Here is a 24020-nt window from a genome sequence, read left to right on the forward strand (position 1 = left end):
TTAAGATTCGTTAACGTAATAATTGTTATTCACTATACCAATCAAAACGCTGGGGTCAGTAAGCTTTAAAAAAGTACCAATTATTACGAATTACTTATGAATACTAATTTAGCACGGTTGAAATAAACTGGTCAAAAGTGACAGTAAATATTTCTATTTTTTATTTCAAATAATTGATTATCTTTCTTGTCATCAAAAGAACCCTGAGAAAAGAACAACATTTCCACATAAACTGTTAATAAAAACTATTAAACTAAAGGGGACTGTTAAACTAATTCAGCTTTTGCCATCAACTCAATAAATGACATTTTAAATTATAAACCACAAAAGAGTTATTTGAAACTATAATAACACCTGACAGTATTTCTGTTTGAACTTCATTTCAGATGCAGCTTTAGTGGTTATAAGAAACGTCTTTCAAGAACGTTAAAATATAGAGTATGGCTTGTGACACGTCAGGACACATTAACTTCCTGAAGAATTTCATCTCAGCTAAATACATTTACTTCAGTTTACAATTGCATCGTTTGTTTTCCCCCCTCACAAATCTGAAATATTATGCCCACCAAAAGGCTCTGTGACCGAAGTACGGGGGGTGAAGGTGTTGTGCAGAGGCTAAATGAGCAGAAAGGTTCTTGGTGTGAACGTTGACACCCCGAGCATGTGTAAGCTCAGACACAGAAACGCTCCGGACCACCACCCACACAGCTGAATGATGGCCATGTGCTCCACACACCCGCTTTGGGCTGGAAAGGGTAGACAGCACTTCTTAAGGCAAAACAAGGGGGAGAAGAGCGCTGGTAAACGGGAGGTCTTGAAGGTGGATCTCAAAGGGACTCACCCCGTCCGTGTCACCCCCCAGTGAGACGGCGATAGAAGAGCCTCGTCCATTAACCTTCTGCTCAGATCAATGACTGTCTATCAGCGCTGCTTTTCCCTGTTGGGTGATCCGTGAGGGAGAGAGGCATGGGATGCAGGAGAAGAGGGTAGGCAGGGAAAGGTGAAAGGGCAGAGGAAGAGGGGAGGAACATTTTTGGAGGAAGGGAATTGGGGGAAAGAAAGAACAAAAACATAACTCTAGCTCCCATGTTTGAAAGGTTTCCTGTTCTCGCTTCTCGCTCAGGTATGACTGCTGGAGATCAAACAGGAAGCTTTTCAAATCAGTTCAAAGGGGAAAATCAAACAAAATAATTGATTTAATGATTAAAAAAGTAACAGTTTGGGGTAAAATACCTTATTGTTTTTAAAAACAACAATTAGTTTTTTTTTGGGGGGGGGGGGGGGGTCAAATTTGTGTGACTTTTAATGTATTTTAGCTTGTTTTTCTTCTGATCTGAATGATTTCAACTAAACTCACTGAGCATAACATTTTACAAAACAAATTTAAATACTGAAGAAAAAACACTGAGTGACTTAGTAACTCTTTTTTTGTAACTTTTAGTAATGTAAACATTTATGTGTTTAAATGTGTTTAAAGACAAACATATTACTTGATGTTGTTGAATCAGACTAAATAGGTTAATTTATAACAACACAACTAGTTTTGCTTAAATCTGGTAAATAAGACATTACATATTTTGCTAAAATTTTTATATTGAAAAAATAAAACTTCTAACATTGGTTAAAACGTTTACTGGTAACATTTAAATTAAAACGTTTAAAGACTAAATAGATTAACTTATAACAACTAAACTGGATTTATGGATAAATCGGGTATTTAAAAATAATTTTAAACAATCTTTAAACAGCAAGAATTAAACCTTTAAAAAATATTTTAAATGCTGAAATCACAACTGCATTCTCCGTATTAATTATCTTTATATGTTTAGTCAATCAGTACCCTGAAGAGAGATATGTGATGACACCATCTTAAATGGAAAATTACAGATTGACTCCATAGAATTAAAAAAAAAAACTAACAAAGGAAATCTTTTTAAAAAATATTTATTTAATTAAAATGTCTTTATTTGCTGTTTTAATTTGAAGCAGTTAATTGCATGTTTTATTTAATGCACATATGATTCCATCCTTTCTGTGTAAATCTATTTTTCTGTTTCTATTTTATCTTTATCATTTTCCTAGATTCACAAATAATTATTACTATATTATAAAATGTATAAAGAAAAAAAGTCTTCTTTTGTATTGTGGAATTAAGGGTGACATGATGACTGATTAAGGGTGACTATTCGATCTGTTTTTCTGAATAATTTAAACACATTTCTGAATCATTCCTTGAGGATTACATCAGCTGTAATTCTGTTGATAATTCGCAGAATATTTACCACAGAAAACATTGTGTATTAAAGTACTTCAGAAATACCTACACAGCTTTATTTCCTCCACAAATGTTTCTTTTTTTAATGCTTTAATTAGATTATGCTTTAAAACATGTTGTTATTCAATACAAATATAAGAAAAATACAAATGTTTTGCTCAAAACATGATTCTTGAATTAGAATAATGATTTCAAAATAATAATTAAATACGAAATACATTTACTAACAAAAGTGTTTACAAATAGCTACTTTTAATAAGCGCTTTTACAAAAAAAAAATGTGTTTAGATTAATATAGAATGTTAAAATTTGACATTTTCTCTGTGAATACATGTTGAAAATGAATCAACGAGCCTTACTGCTGATGTTTTCTGTGGATGTTTTTTTATTTTCTTAAATTAAGATGATTTATTGAATGCAACATATTACAGCAGAAATGTTTTTTTTTTTATTATTATTATTAGTAAATGTATACATTTGGATTAAAAAACATAATTGAGAAACCACTGATCGTTTTGGATCTTTAATTGTTTGATAAAGCAAAGAGGCAAGGTGTATCTCTGAAGTCAGTTATGGTTTTAAATGACCAACAGAAAGACAGAGGCAGAACATGCCTTTAGTTTTCCTCGCAGCCTGTTGAATACATTGCCCACATCAAACACTTTTAACAGAGTAACCGCACAATCAGATCCCTTCAGATTGGGGGACAGAGAGAGGGAAAGGTGGGGGAATGGGCCCTTTCTCACTAAACAATACCATTATTTCAGCTCCCTTGGCCAAGAATGCCACATTTCACAGCCCACTACCCTCCTCCAGATGTCAATCACATCAAGCGCCACCCAGAACCAGCCCTGGTTCAGCCCACAAAATCTCCTGTCATCTGTGTCAAGTCTGATGAGAGAAAGGTGCATATTTATGTCATTGGATTTATTAAAAAAATAGTGTTTTTAGTTCAAATGTACTTCTTAGAGATCAGTGTATTTTCATTTTGTTAAGCTCTAAATAAATGTTATACTCAATACTCAATATACTAGCCTAATTATAATAATTTGTTTTAAGGTTAGTGGTTGCAAACAATTTATTTGAGCTACATATAAAAAATAAAAAACACGTTGAAAGTTAGTCAACTAAATGTGTTTATTTAAGTGTAGCTAAAATAAATAGATTGCAACCTTGAAAACATTTACTAAATTCCTTTTTGTGTGTGTGTTTTTGTGAATTAATGAATAAAAAACAGCCCTGTAGTAATGTAAGTTAAAGAAAAAAGAAATGTAAAATGTGCAATTGAATTAGATTTCCTCATGCCTTTTTTAAACAAATCTTGATTTGATTTTTGATCATAGTTATAGCTGATATGAAATATATGAGCCAGTGCATGAATGCATTTCTATTTTTATTTTTTTTTTATTTCATTTTACATTTAGTTTTCCATTTACTGCACAAATACTTTAAAATCTATTTTATAATGTGAATCAGAATATTTACTGGCATGTTGATCTTGATTTAGACTACTACACAAACAAAACATCTATACATTTTATGTACCTCACATCTGTATGAGAAGTTTTATTGTGCTTTGACACAGACAACATGGTGAAATTAAATTAAACATTTCTGTTCATATGACTATTTGCATCAATCACGTAAAAATACTCATATAAAACCAAGAGCCTGTACTTTCATTTATTTCACATCTCTGTGTAAATTACTACACCATTTCAGACCCTTCTAAAGTATTGGGTTTTGGATTTAAACTGCTAGTCAAAAAATACTGTAACAATTAAATTAGATTGTCATCATCAGTTATTCTAACAGATGTATTTGAGCTGTAGTATCATCCTGGATCAGAGCGGACGCCGGTGATTTTGTGAATGAGGCACACAGTGCGTCGCGTATTTGTTGTTCAATTAAAGTATGCAGCGGCGTTATCAGTTTAGCATCCAATCACAGCACGAGTCACAGCGCCGAGGAGCTGGGGAGTCAACCAATGGCTGATCGAACGGCAGAGACTAGCGCAGCAGCGGACCAATCAGCGCCGCGCATGCAAATAAGGAATTCGCTCCGGCTGGATCTGAATGTCAACTAGTCAAAGATGGAGTCTGACGCTGGAAGGCCGTGACGCCGCGCGTCTTTACATTCACTCGTTTATTTCGCAGAGCCGCGTGGTAAGATTTTAACTTTGCGCTCTCGCAAATGGAGAGTCGTAATGCATTTACCGTTTGAAAAAGGACCGAAGACGAAGGTGTTCAGGTTTTGCACCTTTTCCTCAACTTTTCCTCCTCTCTCACTCTGCATTTTTTTTCCTCTGGCGGAGTGTCCCTCCCTTGGTTCGCTGCCATTCATGAATATGGGTTCCTCTGTGTCCTCTTCACGCTTTTGGGGTGATTGGGCGGACATGGCGGGAGCTGTAGGGCGTAAAGGAGAGTTTGGATGGATGGGACCAATGCACTCGCCTCATTTTCATGCGCATCAGGAGTGTGTGCCATCAAACCCTGGGTACGAGATCTCTTCTGTAGTGCGCAGTGTTTGCTGTCTAAAGGAAATAGAGAAGGCTACACGTAATGCTACTGTTTAAATACACGCGCTGATAGTGTGATCAGGTACGATTTATGTTTTTAAACGGTGTGATTATGAGGTAATGTTAAACACATCACCGTTATTAACTGTAAATTCGTTTGTGTTTCCTAACTTTAGTTGAGCTAGTGATGCTTTACATTTAATCCGAATCAAAAACAAACACGCCGAAGTGTCGAGAGCGTTTAATTCGACTTAAGTCCATTATTAACGCTATTAGAATGCATCTAATGCGATTGCAAATTGTTGGATAATTAATTAGGGTTAGACAATGATTCGTAAAGTTTGTTAGGGTTATCAACAAGTTTTTGAAAATGCTAATGCAAATTAAGCAACCTGTTAAAGCGTTTTCTTTCTTTAATAGCTCTCACCGCTGAAAATCAACGTGTTTATACGTGTTTTTGATGTTTTAAAAACGGTTTATGAAGTCGCATAATTTCCCAAACCTCACAGGGTTCCCACTGTCCTGGAAAACTAAATATTAGGGAATTTCAAAAGTAATTTCCAGGCCTGGAAAAGTAAAACGCTGTTTCAAGTGGAATAATTATTTGTAGTGTTTGTATTTTTTAAATCATAATTTAGTCTTTATAAAACGCTGGAAAAGTCATGGACAAATCATGAAAAATGTGGGCACCCTGAATTAAAATTTTCATTGGTGTTTTGCACTTCTTCTTTTTTCTTTTTTTTTTAAAGCAAAACAACTGCATCCCTCTGTTTTTGTTTTCTTTTTGTCAATTTTGTTTCGATTTTACGTAATCTTACATAACTATCAAGGTTTCTTAAAAAAAAAAAACGTTGCAGTTGTTTTAGGAATACTGTGATTCTCTGTCAGAAGTCTTGAAACTCACTCCTGGAGAAAGTTCAGTTGAATCAGAGAGACAAGAAGTTATTTTTTTATTTAATTGCACTTATTAAAACAAAAACTAAAAATAGTTTTCATTGCATGAGGCAGAGCCCCACAGAGACAAATCATAAAGGAAAAATGGGAAAGATGTGCTTATTTGTCTAAGATGTGGTTTTAATTTTTATTTTGCTAAGCCTTCTTTTAAAACTAGTTTAGTGGATGTAGCCAACATTTAGTCATAGTTTGTAGGTTAATTATTTGGTTGTGATTAATATGTAATTCATATTTAATGAATTGTCAGCTGCTCTATCCTTTGATTTTCCAACCAAATGTGCATGAACTGTATAACATCAGATATAAATAAATCTTAATGCAATGCAAATGGTCAAACATACTGAGGGGAAGGATTGTATGGTTATACTGACCATGTTTTGTCCATTGCCCTTTTTCTGTTGTACTACTGGCCAATCAGAAGAGCAGTGCAATATTAAAAGGGCATTGGCTGATAGAACAGAGCCCTCCACCTCCCTCTGTTGCCTTCACCTCTCACCCCTCTCCTGCTCTGACATTATTTAACATGTGGAGACCTGGAAAACCATGAAAGCTGACACACTCTACACATTTACTGCAAACTGTAAACATTGGACAAACTTCAAATCAGTTTTAAGAAAGTATTCTTTTTGTATTTATTTATTATTATTATTATTATTATTATTGGCTTATGTAGTGCAAAAAGGCTATATATTTAATTGTCAATCATATTTAATCATTTTATTACTATATTATTAATACTATATTATATTAATATAGTAATTACAGTGCTGTGGCTGTATTTTATCGTTTCCTTTATGTATATGCCAATTAACATTTTAAATTATTTTTAAATGAGAAATAATTTGAATAAAGAAAAGTTTTTTTGTTTTTAAATGTCTTTATTAAACCTTTCATGTATTTACTATAGTAATAACCGTAAATGATAAATAATTACATGCAGTAACCCTAAACTAAACCCTAATCCTAACCCCATAATAAGTACATGATGTTAATTAATATTACTCAGTAACTAAGTGTATATTTCACTGTAACAAAGAAAACTGAAAATATAGTGTAAACAATATTATTAATATTGTTGTTCCTTTTTATATTGTTTTTAGTTGTTCTGCTTGCATTTTGATTAACTGCTGATTTATAAATAAAATTAACAGCTGTTTATTTTGGGGGGGGGGGTCTTTGTTAGTTGTATTGTTTTATTAATAATATTATGTTTTAATATGTGTCTGAATTATATTGTATTTGTTCTTTATATATGCCTATGTAAATGATTCAAAATTATTTAAGTTTTTTTTTAATAGCTATTCTTGCTGATAAGGTGGAAGGTTAAAACGAGGAGTTGAGGGCGAGCGGTCAGTGGTCAGAGAAGATGGCTGTCCCTCTGTCCACGTGCTGATGTGCTGAGGTCAGCTGCTCTGACGATGTTGCACTACTGTACCATCCATTCTAGCAGTGCAATAGTATTGTCATAGCATTTAGCCTCTGATATGCTCAACGCTCACGGGACCCCTGGGAAACAAGAGCCAGATCGCTCAGGTCATGCCCTCACGTAGATTAACCTCCAACTCTAACCAGTGTAACGCATGTGTTTGAGAAATAAAACCACTTCTTTGGCACTTCAAGCTGAGTTCAGGCCTCATTTGTTTCGGGGGTCTTGCCATTTCCCTCAGTTGTCGCGTTATCAGGCGCTATAGGCTTGGTTTGGAGCTAAAGGGCCGAATAAAGGTGCATGGGTCGGACCCTCCCTTGTGTCAGGTTAGCAGGGGGAAGGGAATGTTTTCAGGAATGTCGGGAGGCTAGTCCCGGGGTGGGGGATGGTCAGGAGAGGGGCCCAGGACTGCTAAACGTGTCTCTCTGCATTGCTGAGACGGTCCTTAGCATAACTGCGTGAATCCACCCTATAGGCCGCATACCGGGCCTATATGAGCGAGACGCTACACAAGCTGTCTGTACCTGCCCCGTGACTCTACAAATATGCTGTTGTTGTCTTTGTGAAGTTGAAGAAGCATAGGTTACTCGGTTATAACTTCACAAGAAACACTACATGTGGAGGCTGTAAACGTGTTGTTATCAGCTCTCAAGTGATAAAAAGTCTCTCTGCGATTTTAAAATTTGTTCATCAATGTCGGTTTTTACACCGAGGCAGTAGAGTAATTTTAGTAATACGCCTGGGGTTAAATCTTAACCCTGTTTGTGTATTGAGGCGAGAAACTCTGGAGCACCTCAAACACTCCAGTAATGATGGGGACTTGTCGAGGCACGCTTGCAAAGCTTGCTGGGAAATAGCTGAATGTGAGGAAAAGGTGATGATATGTGTCTGTGGCGCTATCATACAGGACACATCATCACACTCTACAAAATAAAACTTCCTAAAGGGCTTTTCAGATGCTTGAAGAACCATTTTTGGTTTTGTGGACCTTTCAGGGATTGGGTTTCAACAGAACCATTTTTAACTCCATGTGAATTATTTTTTTCCCAATATATCACTTTAAAAAAATGGGGGTTTGGCAACAAAGTCATATAGAAGAACCATTTTTGGTTCCATAAAGAACCTTTCAGTGAACAGTTCCTACAAGAACCATTTTTTTTCTTAGTGTGAAGAACATTTGAATAATCTAAAGAATCTTAAAGATCATTTGTCTCTTATAGAAATGTTACATGGATGTTAAAGTTTCTTCATGGAACCATCTATGAAGAACCTTTATTTAAGAATCTTATGTGGATTGGAAAGATTCCATGTATTTTGAAAGTTCCTCAAGAAATCATACATTCTGATAAACATGCTTAAAAATAAAGGTTTAATTGGCATCTACACTTTAAAATTAATGTTGGGTTGTTTCAATCCAACTTTGGGTCAAATATGGACTAATAAAACCGTTTGGTAAAATTTGTACATAAGAATTTTTAACCCAAAAGTTGGATTAGTCCAAATTTGACCCAAAGTTGGGTTGAACAAACCCAAGCATTTTATAGTGGTTTCATGAAGAGCCTTCAGCAACCTTTCTATTGGACAAATCATCTTTACGGTTCTTTAGATTATTAAAATGTTTTACACGTAACAAACCTAACCTGGTTCTTCTATGGAATCACTGCAAAAAACCCTTTCTTATATATAAGAGTGAAAAACAGGTTTCTTTCACTTGCTCAATAATCTGCTAGCCTGTATACTTTAATCTGGTGTCACAACTGCTTTTTGGTTATGGAGAAGAAAATAAAAAATTGTGTGCGTGTGTTATACGTTATACAGATTTTAATAACAGTTACACCTTGTTTCGGCTTGATTGTTGAACTGTGTTAGACATGATGCAACAAGTTAATTACCACTGAATTGCAATGTGCAAGTTTCACTTGAAGGTCACTAAAAAGGGTTAAAGTCCACTTGAGTTAAACAGTTAAAAGTGTTATTAAAGCTTTAATTAAATCAAATCTTCATATAGGGCTAAGGATTGTCAAGCTGCCAGATTGTGGATGTGAAACTGTCCATAGGAGATCTGGTGTCTTAAAACCACAACATTGTTATTTGTGATGTAGTAACTTAATTTGAAAGGTTTTAAGGGTTTAGCACAGGAATAGCAAGACTTCACTTTCAGCACAATTTCATTTCATTTAGAGAGAACCTGTTTCATTTGTTATTGTCACTGATCAAAGTCTTCAGTGTCAAATCTTCGTAGTTGTTTTCATCAGACACTTTCTAAGAATATGGTTTTTAAAAAAAAAAGAGCGCCAGAAAGTATTCAAAAATATAAATATTTATTATTAGCCTCATGTCAAGTTAAAGTTTTCGTGAAATAGTCTTCTACCAAATGTTCCTTTGTAGGCAATAACAGACTTAATTTAGTGAAAAATATTAGTTTTTGTCATATTCCTCGCAATAACTTGACTGAATGGTTGAGCTTGACAAATGCAGTCCAGACTAGGTTTTAAGGAAACCCAGATATTCTCTCCTGCTATATAATGTTACTTCATCATGAAGAATAATTATTAATTATTAAAAAAAAAAATTTGTAAGTAAAATCATCTGTTAAAAGGGTGTGCTAAATCTCTTTTATAATAGACCTAAACGATAGATTGTGCTGTAATGAATTCATTGACTAAATGATGTTTGTTTTATGATGTTAGTGTTAGATTCAGCTATGAAGGTGAAGACAGGCCAAGTTAATGGAAAGCTTTGCCTGTGAGGTGAAAGCTAAGCAATAATAAATTAACAAACATATAGCCTAGTTCTCACAACAAAATCACGATATTTTTTCATCTAATGCCTCACGTGCTATGTTTGTGGAAAGTGCCATAGTCTTTTGTTTTCCTGGCCGTTACAAAGTACAATGTGGGATTTACACACAGGCCTGTATGTTAATTTGAAAAAATGCGTTTTAAGTAAATAACACGCTAATCCTTGAGTCACACAGTTTGAGTAATATACATGGGCTGCACTGTTAGACTTTTCTGTAATTTCTACAGTTATTTACCATTTATCAACCAGTATAATACTGTAAATTCTCTTTACAGTTTATAACTGTAATTCCCTTTGCATCATGGGAATTTTCTGTGACATTAAACACCAAATACAGTGATTTGCTGTATTTTTTAAAAATAAAGTATAATACTGTATTTACCACAACGGACTATTTGGCGCTATTTGGATCGTCAGGATTTGCTTTACGATTTAGATTAGGAACCATAAAGTGCAGGGTTGAAGTTTTGCCCGAGATGAGTGATCAGCTGACGATGCCGGAGAACATAATAAGAGCTGCGTCCAAGGACAGACACCTTGCGAAGATTTTTTCATCCCCGTGAGTAAGGAAGAGGAAGAACAGCAAACAAGCAAGGTAAATATGTGTGTGACTGCGTGTGCCCGCGGTTGTCCGCACCCCAATTTTATAGGTTAACATTTGTCAGCATTGGCACTAAAAATGAGGTAAACCTAACGTTTTATATATATATAAAAAAAACGTTGTGAGTTGAATTTATTGAATTAACCCCGCTAACAACACGGAACAGTTACGTCATGTTTTAGCAAGGAAGTTGATTAAAATCATGATTTTTTTCATCGAGAATAGCAGCTTATTAAAACGGAGTTAGTAAATTGACGTTGGCCTAACACAGTTGCGAAATAGCATAGTTTTTTTATATATATATTTTATTTTATTTAAACTGTCGTTTTTTGTCATTTTTGACATCTGGGTCGACTGGGTGCTTTACGAACTAGATTAGGAACTAGCAGTGAGTGCAGTCGCAAGTCCAAGACCTGGAGACTTTAACGGTTTCTTGTCAGCATTGGGGCTAAAAACTGAGGTAAACCAAACGTTTTATTTAAAAAAAAAGACTTTGTGGGTTTATTGAATTACCGATTAAAAGCATTTTTTTATCGAGCACAGTTAAGCTTAACGTTACATTAAGACGAAGTTAGTTAGTAAATAACGTTGCCCTCTAACTTAGTTGAGTAATAGCATCGTGGTTTTTTTTTCCATTTAAACGGTGTTTTTATATTTTTCCTCATTTTTGACATTTGGGTCGACAGTGTGCTTTAAGAATTTGATTAGGAACTAGCAGCGCAGTGCAGAGGCCAGAGCTCCCGGTTCTGGATTCCCTTAACGGTTTCTTTTCAGCATTGGGGCTAAAAACTGAGGTAAAGTTAACGTTAAAAAAAAGAAAAGAAAAGACGAGTGTATTGAATTAGGATTAAAAACCAGATGTTTTTTTTTTTTCGAGCAAAGTAAATCTTTCTTTTAAGGCGAATTAAGCCTAGTCTATGAAATGTTATTTTTAAGCTGCATTTTAAACATGTAGTAATAATAGGTCTTTTTGTGTTTTAAAAACAGCTACAATAAAGGCATCCATCGAGAAAGACATGAGCCTTCCAGCCACACCAAGACTCATAATGCTTGGTAAGAGAAGGTTTTGTGCAATGTTAGTGTACTTCAATGAGTATTTGCCTTTTAAGCATTTGTAATTTTTTTTTTTTTTTTTAGGTCACAATTTTTCTCTTCCACAAAGTGGATGGTAAGCATTGAGGGAAAGGTGGCCTATGTTTTGGATGAGCACCTGGGATGAGCAGATGCCTTTCTGTATTCTTCATCTTCTACGTTTTCAACATTGAATACAAGGGGAGACTGCCTGTGCAACACTGGAACTCATAAAACAGTAAGTACATCTTCATTTCTCCACACTTTGTTTTGTTCTGTTAAATCAAAGTTTAACATGTTTAGTTGTCTGTTTAACTAAATCCCCAAATTATATAGGTTTTTACTTTCTTGTAGCTGTAACTAGCCAGGTACCATTATATTTCATCTGCCAAAATAAACTACAAAATAAAAAATTCCAGAAGATAAAATTATCTTGAGGAATTTAAGTCCTGGACAAACAACATTTTTGGATTGTTTTGGCAGATAAATATAATTTATGAAAACACTTTAGAATGATGGCCTGTCATTTTACGTAACTATGCAGGATTAATAACTAATATGGAAACAAGATTTACTAACCAGTAAGTAATAGTAAAGTAGGACTGGGATATTTTTTATTAGGTAATCAATAATTACTGAATGAGATTGGCCTCATTAAATACTAATAATTATGAAATACCTTTTTACTAAGTTAATTACTAATCACAACCTTACTGTGTCTTAGACGTTATCACTTTTCTTTTTTTTTACACTGAATATGGACCAGTGGTTTTGTCTCAGACAAAGGTTAATGTTGTGATTAGTAATTAACTTAGTAGAAAGGTATTTCATAATTATTAGTATTTAATGAGGCCAATCTCATTCAGTAATTATTGATTACCTAATAAAAATATCCCAGTCCTACATTTAAAATTATGTACTGATTAGTTATTCTTTTTTCCATGTAAGTTATTGGTAGTAGCTGTAGTGATACTGTAGAACTACTCATTTGTCCTGCTTTACTTCCTGCATTTACCTAGAAAAGGCAGTTCACTCAATAAAAATAAAAATTCAGTCATCATTTAGTAGCCCTCAAGTTGTTCTAAACCAAATGTATTTGTTCCGCTGAACGCAAAATATTATATTTTGAATAATGTTTTTAACCAAACAGTTTTGATGCACAATTCACTTCCATAGTAGGGAAAAAACAATGGAAGTAAATGGTGCCCCAAAATGAAATAATGATGACAGAGTTTATTTTTTGGGTGAACTATCTCTTTAATGAAGAACCATTATTCCAAAGTGTTACCAAAAACATTTAAAGCAAAGGCACTGAGGGATAAGAAATCTAAAATGCCTTTTTTTGCTCATGGCTTAAGAAATACAGCACACAAACTCAAAAAATATTTAAGCCTGTTTTTAAGATTCTTTTGTACTTCAATTGTATAGTAAAATTAATTTTCATTTAAATTTTATTTATATTAAGAATTTGATGTTTTTTTTTTCTTACATTCATTGTGTCTTACTTAAAGGTTTTTCTTGAGGATAAACCCAGAGGAGGGAACAAAATGCACCGCCAAAACCGGAGTGAGTCGGAAGACAGGGGAAGTTGTGAAGAGAAAGACAACAGTAATAAACAACCGTGTCATCCTTTCTTCGCCACCTAATGGAGTTTGAGTGGAGAAACTCGGACTAGGTGAGATGCTTCTTAACAGGACATCTACTGTATACAGACACTTTTCAATTTGAGGATACTAATGCAGTTTACTTTTAATTCGTCCTGCAATAATGGTTACAATGTTGTTTTTGATTAAATTGAATTGAGGTGATTCAGTAATATGATGATTTTGGAGGATGTAGTTTGTGCTGCTTCTATTATGTACTGACAGTTTTCTATTTAATTATCTATTCTGTTAAGCTAAATAACCAAAACACCTCTCTGTAATATGGAATCAGGTTCAGCATCACTACAAAGAACATTCTTCAAAATATTCATAGCATTGAATCACCACCTCCCTAAAATAGTTTCAACAATCTTCATGATGGCATTGCAGGACTGGATTAAACAGCATTTGTTTTGTTAGTTTACCTCAAAGTGTTAACCAAGTGTATAAAATACTGTTTAACCATATGATGAAATGTAATAGGATTCATTTTTAGGATTTTTAAAATTAAATTCTATCTGTGTAAATGTGCACATTTTATGACTAACTTTGTCATTCTTACCTAGAGGGACTTCTGACAGATTCCTTGACATAATGAAGAATATTCCTGGTTGTTTCAAGTCATCAAATGTGCCAGGTTTATTGACTTCCAAAGAAGATGAAAAACTTGAGTACTTATCTACTTTCACAATTTATTGGCTTTGGACATTTAGGTTTTAGTCAAGTATATGAGTATTTTACACCAAATTTACAGTATTTTTAAGTGACATATTTCTCATGTATTTTCCTATGAATTTAATACTTTAATGCACATTCAATAATATGTTATTTTGTCAATTCTTTAATTTATTCCTTGTTAATGGATGTAAATGTTAAATCCAGTATACAGACAAAGGACAAAAAAATGTTGCACTGTCCCAGCATTGTATCTTTAACGACAGTTCTTTATGCATAGTCCAGATACTTTGTTTTGTAAATGTGATTTTCTGCAGTGTTTTTGCCATTGAATGTACTCTAATTGCTTTTATACATGTAAATTCATGCTCTATTTTTTTTTTTTTTTTTTTTTTTTAAATAAGATATGAATTGAGAAAGTTTTAAAATGAACTTTCACACATTTACATTTTTCAAGTTAAAGTATTTGCAATGCTTTAAATAAAGATTTCATGTTTCATAATAATTGTGTCTTTTTGGACTAAATGTCAGGACTTGTGTAGGATAAAAATTATAAAAGTGTAATTTTAATTTAGTAAGAATTAATGATTGATTAGGATTAATGTACTGTTAACCAAGGTGTTTTTACAGTAATGGTAATAATACTGTATTATATGATTACAGTAACATGTAGTTACTGTAAAACATGATTACAGTAACATGTAGTTACTGTAAAACTAAAATGCGGTACCTGTACTGTAAATCTCAAATACAGTAACTTACTGGCAACTGTAAAAAACCCTTGTAAAGTCTAACAGTGTGCTTTTATGATAATCAGCGTACGTATCGATATCTGTGGTAATAAATGTTATTCTGGTGATTTATAATATTGTTTTATGGTCCTTGTGGAAAAAATACTTTTATCCAGGTTCTCTTTGCTCTCTCTCAGGTTAAAATTGTTTGGCACAACGGAAAAAAAACCCACAAATTAGCGCGTGATCTTAGTGTACGAACACAGTAGCGGTACCTTATATTAGGCTATAAAAGAGGTGTTTACCCTTTATACAAAGTCGAGATAAACAGTCTAATTTAACAATTATGCTCTAACAGAAGCTGATTATCATTAAAGGAAAGGCCTCCAGTCAAGTCGAGTGCACACAGTCTTTGCCGCCATCTTACGGAGACTTTCCTGAAGATGTCCGTTTGTTGATTCATTCACACGTCTCCAAATAAACGTTTTTCCCCTCACTTAATCACAGGTTTTTATATAAATGTGCCGTTTTAATACCGTTACGTATCCTCTAGGGTCTATTTGTGAAATCAAACGTATTTCGATAAGATTTAAAAGGCTCCCAATGCAGGAACCAACTAATTTGGTAAACGAACACGCGTTAGTCTTATGGGTTCAGTTAAGTTGGAAATAAATGACAAGAGAAGAAGTCTAAAATAAAGCACTCTAATATTTAATTTCAATATGCTTATGAAAAATAGTAAATACATAAATAGCAGAACACAGAAACATTTTTAAAAGTTACTAATTTAAGTTACTATATTCACATTTCCCTGCATTATTGTATAGGAATCAGTCACATGTGAGGAGATATGATAAACAAATGCAAAAATAAACATAATTTGACCAATGAGACCTCAAAATCCTGCAAAACCAGATGAATGCACTGATGTCTTTTAGGCCTACATGTAAAATACTAAATACTTAAATACTTCTTAATTAAATACACAGAATATAAAAGTTTAATAAAATGGTTAAATAAAGATTTTACTCTTGCTTTACAAAAAACAACACAAAAGCTTGGGATGCATCAGTAACATCACAGAAAAAGTTCTGTTCAATCACAATCATCGGCCAGAAGTGGAATATCACTCAAGCTAATAAATCAACCAAACAATACACAGGAACTGAAACTGTAAAAGTGAAACATGCACACTAAATAAAATGTTCATATTTACAGCAGTTAAGAAAAAAAAATGAGTCCTCATGTCTCTGTAGATGTAGCTGGGTTATTTCGGGCACAATTATCATCTCGTCCACAGTCACTGCCGTCACACTCACACTGCCGCTGTGTGGGAAAGATGCAATGATAACGTAAATCATTTTAATATTTAGAAATATATCAATTTAAAACTAAACTTAATAAAATAATAATTGATGCTTAGGTGTCTAAATGTATAACGTAGTGATTAGAATGAAGAATGCCTTGATGCTGGTGGATCTGAGCATGTGCTCGGACAGCTCTGGGATCTGCTCTTTCATCTGAGACTCCACTGCGGCCTCGTGTGGCAGCTGCAGATCCAAACAAAACACTTAGAAAACACCAGCACCTGCTCAGTTTCTTAAATATTAATAATTACTACAAACTATTAGATTCCAGTCTAGGACAAGCTTACCAGGACAAGAGGGGCTCTGAAGAGGAAGCTGAAGGGGTAGTTCAGGAGGTTGAGGCAGCAGGTTGAGTAAATATCAGCATAGCGCAGTAACTGACTGGCAAAGAGGGTTTTTGTGGAGCCACAGCGTAAAAGACTGCCCATTTTCCCATAGCACAGATCCATGCCATACGTCACCATCTGAAACACAAACGAACAGCTTTAGAACAACAGTTCTGTCACTTTAAGAGATGGCTATATAGTGTATAGACACAAAACTCTGCATGTGTTGCACGAAGAACGAATCGGATGCGAAAACGTATGAGATGATCCCTGAAGTTTACCTTTATCCTTTTCTGAATCGCACTGATATCTGGGCACTCTTGATTTCCACTGTCTAAATGCCTGATGGGACAGAACGAGAGGTCAGCTGAGACGTTCGTTTGATGTGTGTTTGCTTATGTGCATTTCAGGTTTTTTCAGTCCATAAAAAAAAAAAAAAAAAAAAAGTTTGCAAAGAGACAAAATACGTGAAAAATCTGAAATATCAACATATTATAAAATTAAAGCCAATATGATATAATATAGAATACATTTCCTATAATAAAAATAAAAAGGTAATTAATATAAACTAAAGAGCAGTGCTCTAGCGCCATCTCTCGATCATGTCAAGTATTGCACTCGGTAACTGATAACACTAAAGTCATACTCACTGATATAATTCTGCAAGGAAGATGTCAAGATGTTTTAACTCCTCAAACATGCCTAGAAAAAGACAGACACGAGACAGTATTTTTATCCATTCTCTACCAAATAAGGGACTATTACTTAATTAGCTGAGCTCAGACTCACTGGCTTTGTCGGCCCAAACGTGCAGCTCCTTCACAAGCTCAGGAACCACCAGGAACGTCTTCCAGCCTTGACGTTTCTTTGACTTGAGGATATCGCCAAAGATGTGATCCCCCACATAGAGGATGTCTTTCCCCTTAACATCCAGCAAATCACACACGATATCAGACGATCCTAAGAAAAGGGTTGAACCAGGAGAACTGACATGAGCCAAAGGAGTGCCTTCATGCAAGCTTAGCGAACAGATGATGAGGAGAACGTGGAGTACCTCCTGAGTACACCGTCCCATGCTGAAGCTCTCCAGTGTATGTGCCGATACGCAGCTTCCCCGTGTCCTACAACAGAAGGAGTCTCTCAAATACTTCACTAGACTCAAAGAGACTCAATGTTTAGGAAATAATACAGTGTACAATGTTACTTATGTACCACAGTTCAGCTTTTGGGGTTGTTGTTTTTTAATTAAGGCTGTGTTTAGTTGATTAAAAATTCGGTATTATTGTTTAATATTATTTTGATTGAAAATAACAGCTTTTTATTTGAATATATTTTAACATGTAATTTATTCCTGTGATGTAAAGCTGAATTTTCTTCAGTGTCACATGATCCTTCAGAAATCATTCTGATACGCTGATTTGATGACGAAGAGCCACTTTTTAGTATTATTATTACTGTTATGAATAATTACACTGCTTTATATTTTTGTAGAAACTGTGCAGCACTATTTTGGATTCTTGATAATAGAAAGTAAAAAAAATAACAGCATTTATATGAAATAGAAAGCTTTTGTAACATTCTAAAGGTATTTTCTGTCACTTTAGAACAATGTTTCTTGTTGAATATTTATTTCAAAAAATATTATTATTGCTATTTTCACAAAAAAAAGAAGCTGTAAATATTGTTAAATGTCTAGGTTTCATGTCACCCCACAAATATTTGTATTATTTTATAACAGAATAAGATTTTATAATATAAGAATTCATTATATTTAGACCATTATTATGACATATATCAACTATATCATCTTTTCTTGATGAACACAATTTAATCATAATCAACATATTTCTATAACATAATATTAGTTGATAGTATTTTTAACATAATGGTAGGATTTATGTTATTGAGAAAACACTTCAACTCGCTGCAAAGAGAAATGGACTTTGCTTATAAATGTTTTCATTTTCTGGTTTTGAGGTCAAATAAGTATGTTCTTGACAGGCTTCAGATTCATATTCTCAGTGTCATTAAATAATCATATACAATAGCTTTTTTACATTCAAAATGATCAAAAACCTGAATAAATGCTTTCTCTGTATATGGTAGCAGTGCACAACATGAACTCACCGTGTCTACCTGTCGTAACACTGTCCCCCCTGCGAAGAACATGGGCTTCCTCGTGTCCACCACCACCAGATCAAAGTAGGAGCGCCACGGTTTCTTGGGGTTCTAGACAACACGAGTCATTTCAGAGTCTGAACATCTTTATGTGTGTGATCAAGCAGAGCCATAAGCAGTCAACACTAAACACTGGCGTTTGTCTCAGTTACAGAGGGATCACGCTGCTCACCTTAGAGCCAGACGGAAAGTCCAGTAAGTATTTCATAATCGCCTAATTTGAGAAAAGATATGATACAGTGTCATTCAAATGTGATTCTGAATAGTAATGATGGAGTGCAGTGATATGCAGCCTGTCAGAGGCAGTTTCAATTATTTCTCTCGGTCTGGTGCTCTCTTTACCTCGGTGTAATTGAAGTCGCTGTTGGTGGCCAGAAACACTTTGGCAAACTCTTTGATGCGGCTCAGAAACACGGGAAGACGTGGCTAGATAAAATATGTATATGAATCAGTCTTTTTAAGCCATATACAAATGCCTATAATCAATCATAGCAATAATAATGATTAACAAACAGGATTTTCTCTCAAGACAAAAAATGAACACTTACATCTTTAATCACATACATGTCCAGGTTCTTCAGTGTTCTTTCCTTCAGCGTGCCCTATGGGACAAAAATAACAATGACGTCGTGTGAAACACACACATCGGATGGGATGATTATATTTTGCTTTTAAATGCAGGGTCGGTCAGTTTTTGATTTAGTCAAAAACAATTTTTTTATTATTATGCTGGTTGTCTTCACATCCCGATAACAATATAAGTGGAGGGCACAGGACCATAAAATGTTCATCCAATCAAATCTCTCAGTCTGAAGGCTACTGTAAGCTGTCATAACTGCCTATATAAATAAATAGTAAAAATATTGAGAAAGTTGCCTTTAAAGTTGTCCAAATGAAGTTCTTAGCAATGCATATCACTAATAAAAAAAAATTGTTTTGATATATTTACGGTAGGAAATTTACAAAATATCTTCATGAAACATGATATTTATTTCATGTCCTAATGATTTTTGGCATAAAAGAAAAATCAATAATTTTGACCCATACAATGGTTGGCTGTCGCCTCAAATATACCCCAGCAACCTGTGACTGGTTTAGTGGTCCGGGGTCACATACAGTGTTAATTTCGTTGACTAAATATTTTCGTCATTATTTTCGTCACGAATATATTTTTGCCGACGAAAACGAAACGAAAACTAAAATAGAAGGCACTGATGGAGACTAAAACTATGACTAAATTGATTGACATTATCGTCAACGAATAAAGGACGAGACGAAAATAGACTGTGACGAAAATCAAATCAGCAGACGGGAGAGATGCGAGGAATGAGCAAAAGAACCGGCAAAACAGAACAGACTGCATGAGAGAAGAGAACCAATCAGAGCCTGACTTATTGAGACGTGAAACGAAGGTTTTCAGTTTTTATGAGCTCCCGGGAAGTTGGCATTCGAAGAGGTGATAGGGACTTTAAGCAACAGCCTCTGGTGGAACGGCAACGCCATTCTGGCGTTGTATTTGCGCCTGCGCGAATTTAACTGCTACTTTGTGACGTTCTAATTTAACGGTCTACTACGGGAGAACAGCTGATTTGCCAGAGTCGCTACAACGTGAGAGGTTAGGTAAATAAATGTTATGTTTTTAGACTTATTTACATCATACAATATTAAAAACTCCTCTTCTGACAAAAGATTGTCATTTAACGCCAAAAGCAATCCTTCTCTTGCTTTTTTAAATTATATATTTTTTTGGATCTCAATAAATGAATTAATGCTGCGTTGCGCTGTTCTGTTTTACCGTTGCTTAGTGACTTTTACGTTCTTGGCTACAGCGGTGTGACGGCGAACTTCCGGTCGCTGTAGCCGTTCCATTCGCAGCTGTTGCTTAAAGTCCCTACTGTCTAAAAGAGCGATAAAATGTCCACAGCTCACTTCACGTTTGACGACGAACAAAACAAAACAAAGTGTAAAGCACGCAGAGCGCTCATTCGTGGCAAGAACACCACCAATTTGAAAAGACATTTACAGACGAGCCACCCGGACATTTTCTCAAATGTAATTTTACAACGATGTTCTTTTGTTTATTGAGCTAAGCAAAATTGGAATAGTGCAGTGCGTAGATGTTGTAGCATTAAATATTACGAACTGAAAAGTACTGTAAAATAGCCCCTTCTTCAAATTAGATGCGAGCACAATACTAATACGTTATATCATGATAAATACATTTGATTAATACTAATGTTTAGTATATTGTATAATGTTCTACTTGTTGACAATATCACAAATATTTCTATATTAGTCATGTGAAACATGAATGTTCACATCCTATCATTATACATACAAATCTAGCAATATTGTAGTATTTAAAACATACAATATTGCTAGACAAATGAATACTACACTTTACTTTTTTTATCCACCTAGCTGCCAACTTATTAAATATTTACTTTAAATGTATGCACTTATTGTTCAGCTCAGTTGTAAGCTTTAAGGTCCTGGACCTAACGTTATTTTTCTTTTATTGATGGTCAATTGGCAGCTAGTTATTGTTTACATTATCATGACAGTGTTTGTTGCTGCATAAAAGCTTTTGAATCGAAATAAAGACACAGTTGTGTTGAAATAAAGTTGAATTTGTGTTTTATATATTTTGGTTAAGTTTGTTTCCTATACCAGCTGTAAAAAATTGTCTAGTAAATCTGTTATTGATTTTAGTCTTATTTTAGTCGACTAAAATACCAAGCAATTTTAGTCGACTAAAATAAGACTAAAATTAAAACAAATCAGATGACTAAAACTTGACTAAAACTAAAAAGAATTATAGTCAAAAGACTAAGACTAAAACTAAATTAAAATTTCGTGTCAAAATTAACACTGGTCACATATAATGTTCTGGTTATCCTCTGCTCTGCTTGTGCTTGTTTCCATGGAGAGTGATTTGCACGGAGGATGAGATCTTATGCTTTCAGAGCTAGCTTTCCATTGCTAGCCTCTAAATTCTTTCACAAGAGGGTTAGTAAAATCATGCATTTAGTCAATATAAAAATGGTTACGGTGTCGTGAAGGTGATCCATGGCATCCCTCACGTCCTGAAACATGCTTCTGTGTGACATGAACAAGTCACCGTGTTTGAACCCTTTCTGGCAACTAAATGGGAGAGAAAGATCGTGGAGACTTAATATATTTTAAGTTTCCAAATGAAAGCATCAGGGATAGCAGTTTTTCGCTAGGACGCGGCATGATCAAAATTTGTCTGAAAAAAAAAACTGGTCATAATTTATTATATACCTCCTGTCATCTGATTTATTATTTATACTTATTTATAGGGTGATCATTACGTGCCAATTATGAATATCATCCACATGACTGAGAGACAGTGAAGCTGTAAAAAAGCCATAACTCTTGCAATCATAAAGAATAATTGACTCACTTTTTATATCTGGTGCTTTTGGTGAAGAAGTCAACCAGGCACGCATAAAGATACGTCTCTGAGAGAAGGAGAGGGACAAATCTAGTTAACAAAAATCAGTGATCCTTTCACACATGGATGTAAAAGTGTCACTGTACCTGAGAGGTTGAAGAGTGTGTTGAGGACGTAGAAGCGGTCAGTGTCATCTCTCTGGATGAACTTGTTTGGATAATACTCATCGACCTGTCCACTGCAAGCAGACACATGTTAATGAGAATAACAGCAGGTAAATAAGCTTCCTGACACACCATATACCACTAACAACTACTGTTCTCAAATAACTGATCCCTTGCTAAATAAGACTGTGCCTACAATACCCCCTGTCGGGTGGCGTCTAATGAAACACCCTTTCCCTTACGAAAAGTATGATTATTCAAGTGTGCTATAAGTATACTTCTTTTAAACTAAAAAAAGAGTCTGCTTTTAGTTTACTTCTTATGTAGTTCTCAGAAATGGGCTTTTTGTACTCCTCATGAATATACCTAAAATGACATTTAAGTATACTTGACTTATACTTACAAAAAGTCTAAATATATTTGAGCTATACTCCTAGAATCTGTGTTTTCATTATTACACAGTAGAGGGCGCTAGTACACATCTTCTGCATGAAGAGAAAAAGTGAAGAGGAAAAAAGAAACACCAGATACTAACACATGTAACACGATCATCTGACATGAAACCGCATCAAAACTGTATCGTTATGGAATAATAATAAAATGATCAACGAAGAGGTTATAATTACAGTCAAGCTTTGAGGTGTTGATTGACTCTATCTACATTTTGATTTTGATTATCATTCTGAATTCTGAGTCTTTTTCAGATTTTTGTTCTTTTTCAGGGTGTCCGCGGGGTTTTAAAAAGTATTAAAAAGTGATAAATCAAAATGGTCAAATTTAAGGCCATTAAAAGTGTTAAATGTGGTCTCAGAGGTATTATTTTTTTCCAAATTAGGTATTATTTTTTCCAGACTATCAGGTGTCTTATTCTGATTGAAATTCTATCTGCGTTCGTGTTAGTTCGTTTATATGGGCTTTAGCATATCTGGGCACATAATCAAAGATCTTCCGTCTCCGTCTCAACGTATGTTTGATGCTGACGTCATATTCAGTGGTCGCTCGGCATCATCTCAGAACACTGTGCGCTCAACAGAAGTGGCTGGCTTACGTTTTATTTTAGACTTGCTTCAAGGCATATCTTCAACGACTGGACAACCATCGTCGTCTTCATGGACAAATGCAAGTTTTCTAATAGCTGGGTTAACGACCGGTAGTACCGAGGTCCCGTTCAAACCCGGTTCTTGACGCATACAGCGCTATGATTTCCGCGAAGCAGAAAACGAGTACGGAATCTCAAAATCCAGTCATGTAAATGAACTTACATTTTAATATGGAAAGTCATGGAATTTGTGAAAGCATAAATTAATCAAATCAAATCTCCATATGGACCAGTATCTGTAAATGTTAAGCCGCAAAAGTTGCTTGAAATATGAATCCGTGTTCTGCGCGTCTCTGTGTGAATTAATGAATGGCAGAGACGTGCTGGTTTATTTACTACATAGACTGAAGCGCATGACGCTTGCATTAATTTCAGCATCTGTTGTCTTCTCCTGTCAAAATAATGGAGTTCATTTAGAATTATTCATATTCATTTTCGAAAAAGCAGAAGACATACCGGTTTCTCCCGGTAGTGGGCGGAGCTAATGCGCAAATAGCAATTTCAAAATGACAAATATGCAATTCATTAGGCCTAAAAGAAAATTTTTACATAAGGGCATTGTGCTAGAAATATTACTATTATTTAGTAAAACGTATGTGATACTGCTACCACTGTTGCAAAAAAATAAAAAACTTTATTTAAAAAAAAAAATAATCTCAATATTTCTTCCATGTTTTAATTTTAATAGCAAATCCCCTTATTTACCAAACATAAAATGTGTTTAAATTTGATAAATTAAAAGACAAATTAAATTTGGGTGAAACTGTTTACT

The 24020-nt window shown here is 34.5% G+C and overlaps 1 protein-coding gene and 1 long non-coding RNA gene across 2 annotated transcripts; one reads left to right on the top strand and one right to left on the bottom strand.

Moving 5' to 3' along the window:
• Positions 1 to 10471: 10471 nt before the first annotated feature.
• Positions 10472 to 14262, top strand: LOC113088916 (uncharacterized). Its single transcript, XR_003286281.1, has 5 exons — positions 10472 to 10570; positions 11564 to 11629; positions 11714 to 11885; positions 13159 to 13322; positions 13857 to 14262. It is a non-coding gene; the product is annotated as an uncharacterized LOC113088916 (long non-coding RNA).
• Positions 14263 to 15738: 1476 nt separating this feature from the next.
• LOC113088915 (cytosolic purine 5'-nucleotidase-like) lies at positions 15739 to 22463 on the bottom strand. Its single transcript, XM_026255863.1, has 14 exons — positions 22132 to 22463; positions 21995 to 22052; positions 21618 to 21711; positions 19116 to 19169; positions 18910 to 18993; positions 18740 to 18781; positions 18517 to 18618; positions 17444 to 17510; positions 17179 to 17349; positions 17040 to 17091; positions 16671 to 16731; positions 16351 to 16527; positions 16160 to 16246; positions 15739 to 16022 (listed from the first exon to the last, which is right to left on the bottom strand). The coding sequence occupies exons 3-14, from the start codon at positions 21675 to 21677 to the stop codon at positions 15939 to 15941; spliced, it is 1041 nt and encodes a 346-aa protein (XP_026111648.1). The 5' UTR covers positions 21678 to 21711; positions 21995 to 22052; positions 22132 to 22463; the 3' UTR covers positions 15739 to 15938.
• Positions 22464 to 24020: the final 1557 nt, after the last annotated feature.

This window comes from Carassius auratus, unplaced genomic scaffold, assembly GCF_003368295.1.
Source record: "Carassius auratus strain Wakin unplaced genomic scaffold, ASM336829v1 scaf_tig00047624, whole genome shotgun sequence".
NCBI lineage: Eukaryota > Metazoa > Chordata > Actinopteri > Cypriniformes > Cyprinidae > Carassius > Carassius auratus.

What these genes read in the sequence shown, in the direction of transcription:
- LOC113088915 (XM_026255863.1), bottom strand. Translation starts at nt 21,677, where the DNA reads ATGTCACACAGAAGCATGTTTCAGGACGTGAGGGATGCCATGGATCAC. An exon ending in TGGATCACCTTCACGACACC is followed by an intron (nt 19,170 to 21,617) that starts GTAACCATTTTT and finishes TTTGTCCCATAG; the next exon opens with GGCACGCTGAAGGAAAGAAC. An exon ending in CGATTCAGAAAAGGATAAAG is followed by an intron (nt 16,528 to 16,670) that starts GTAAACTTCAGG and finishes TTTGTGTTTCAG; the next exon opens with ATGGTGACGTATGGCATGGA.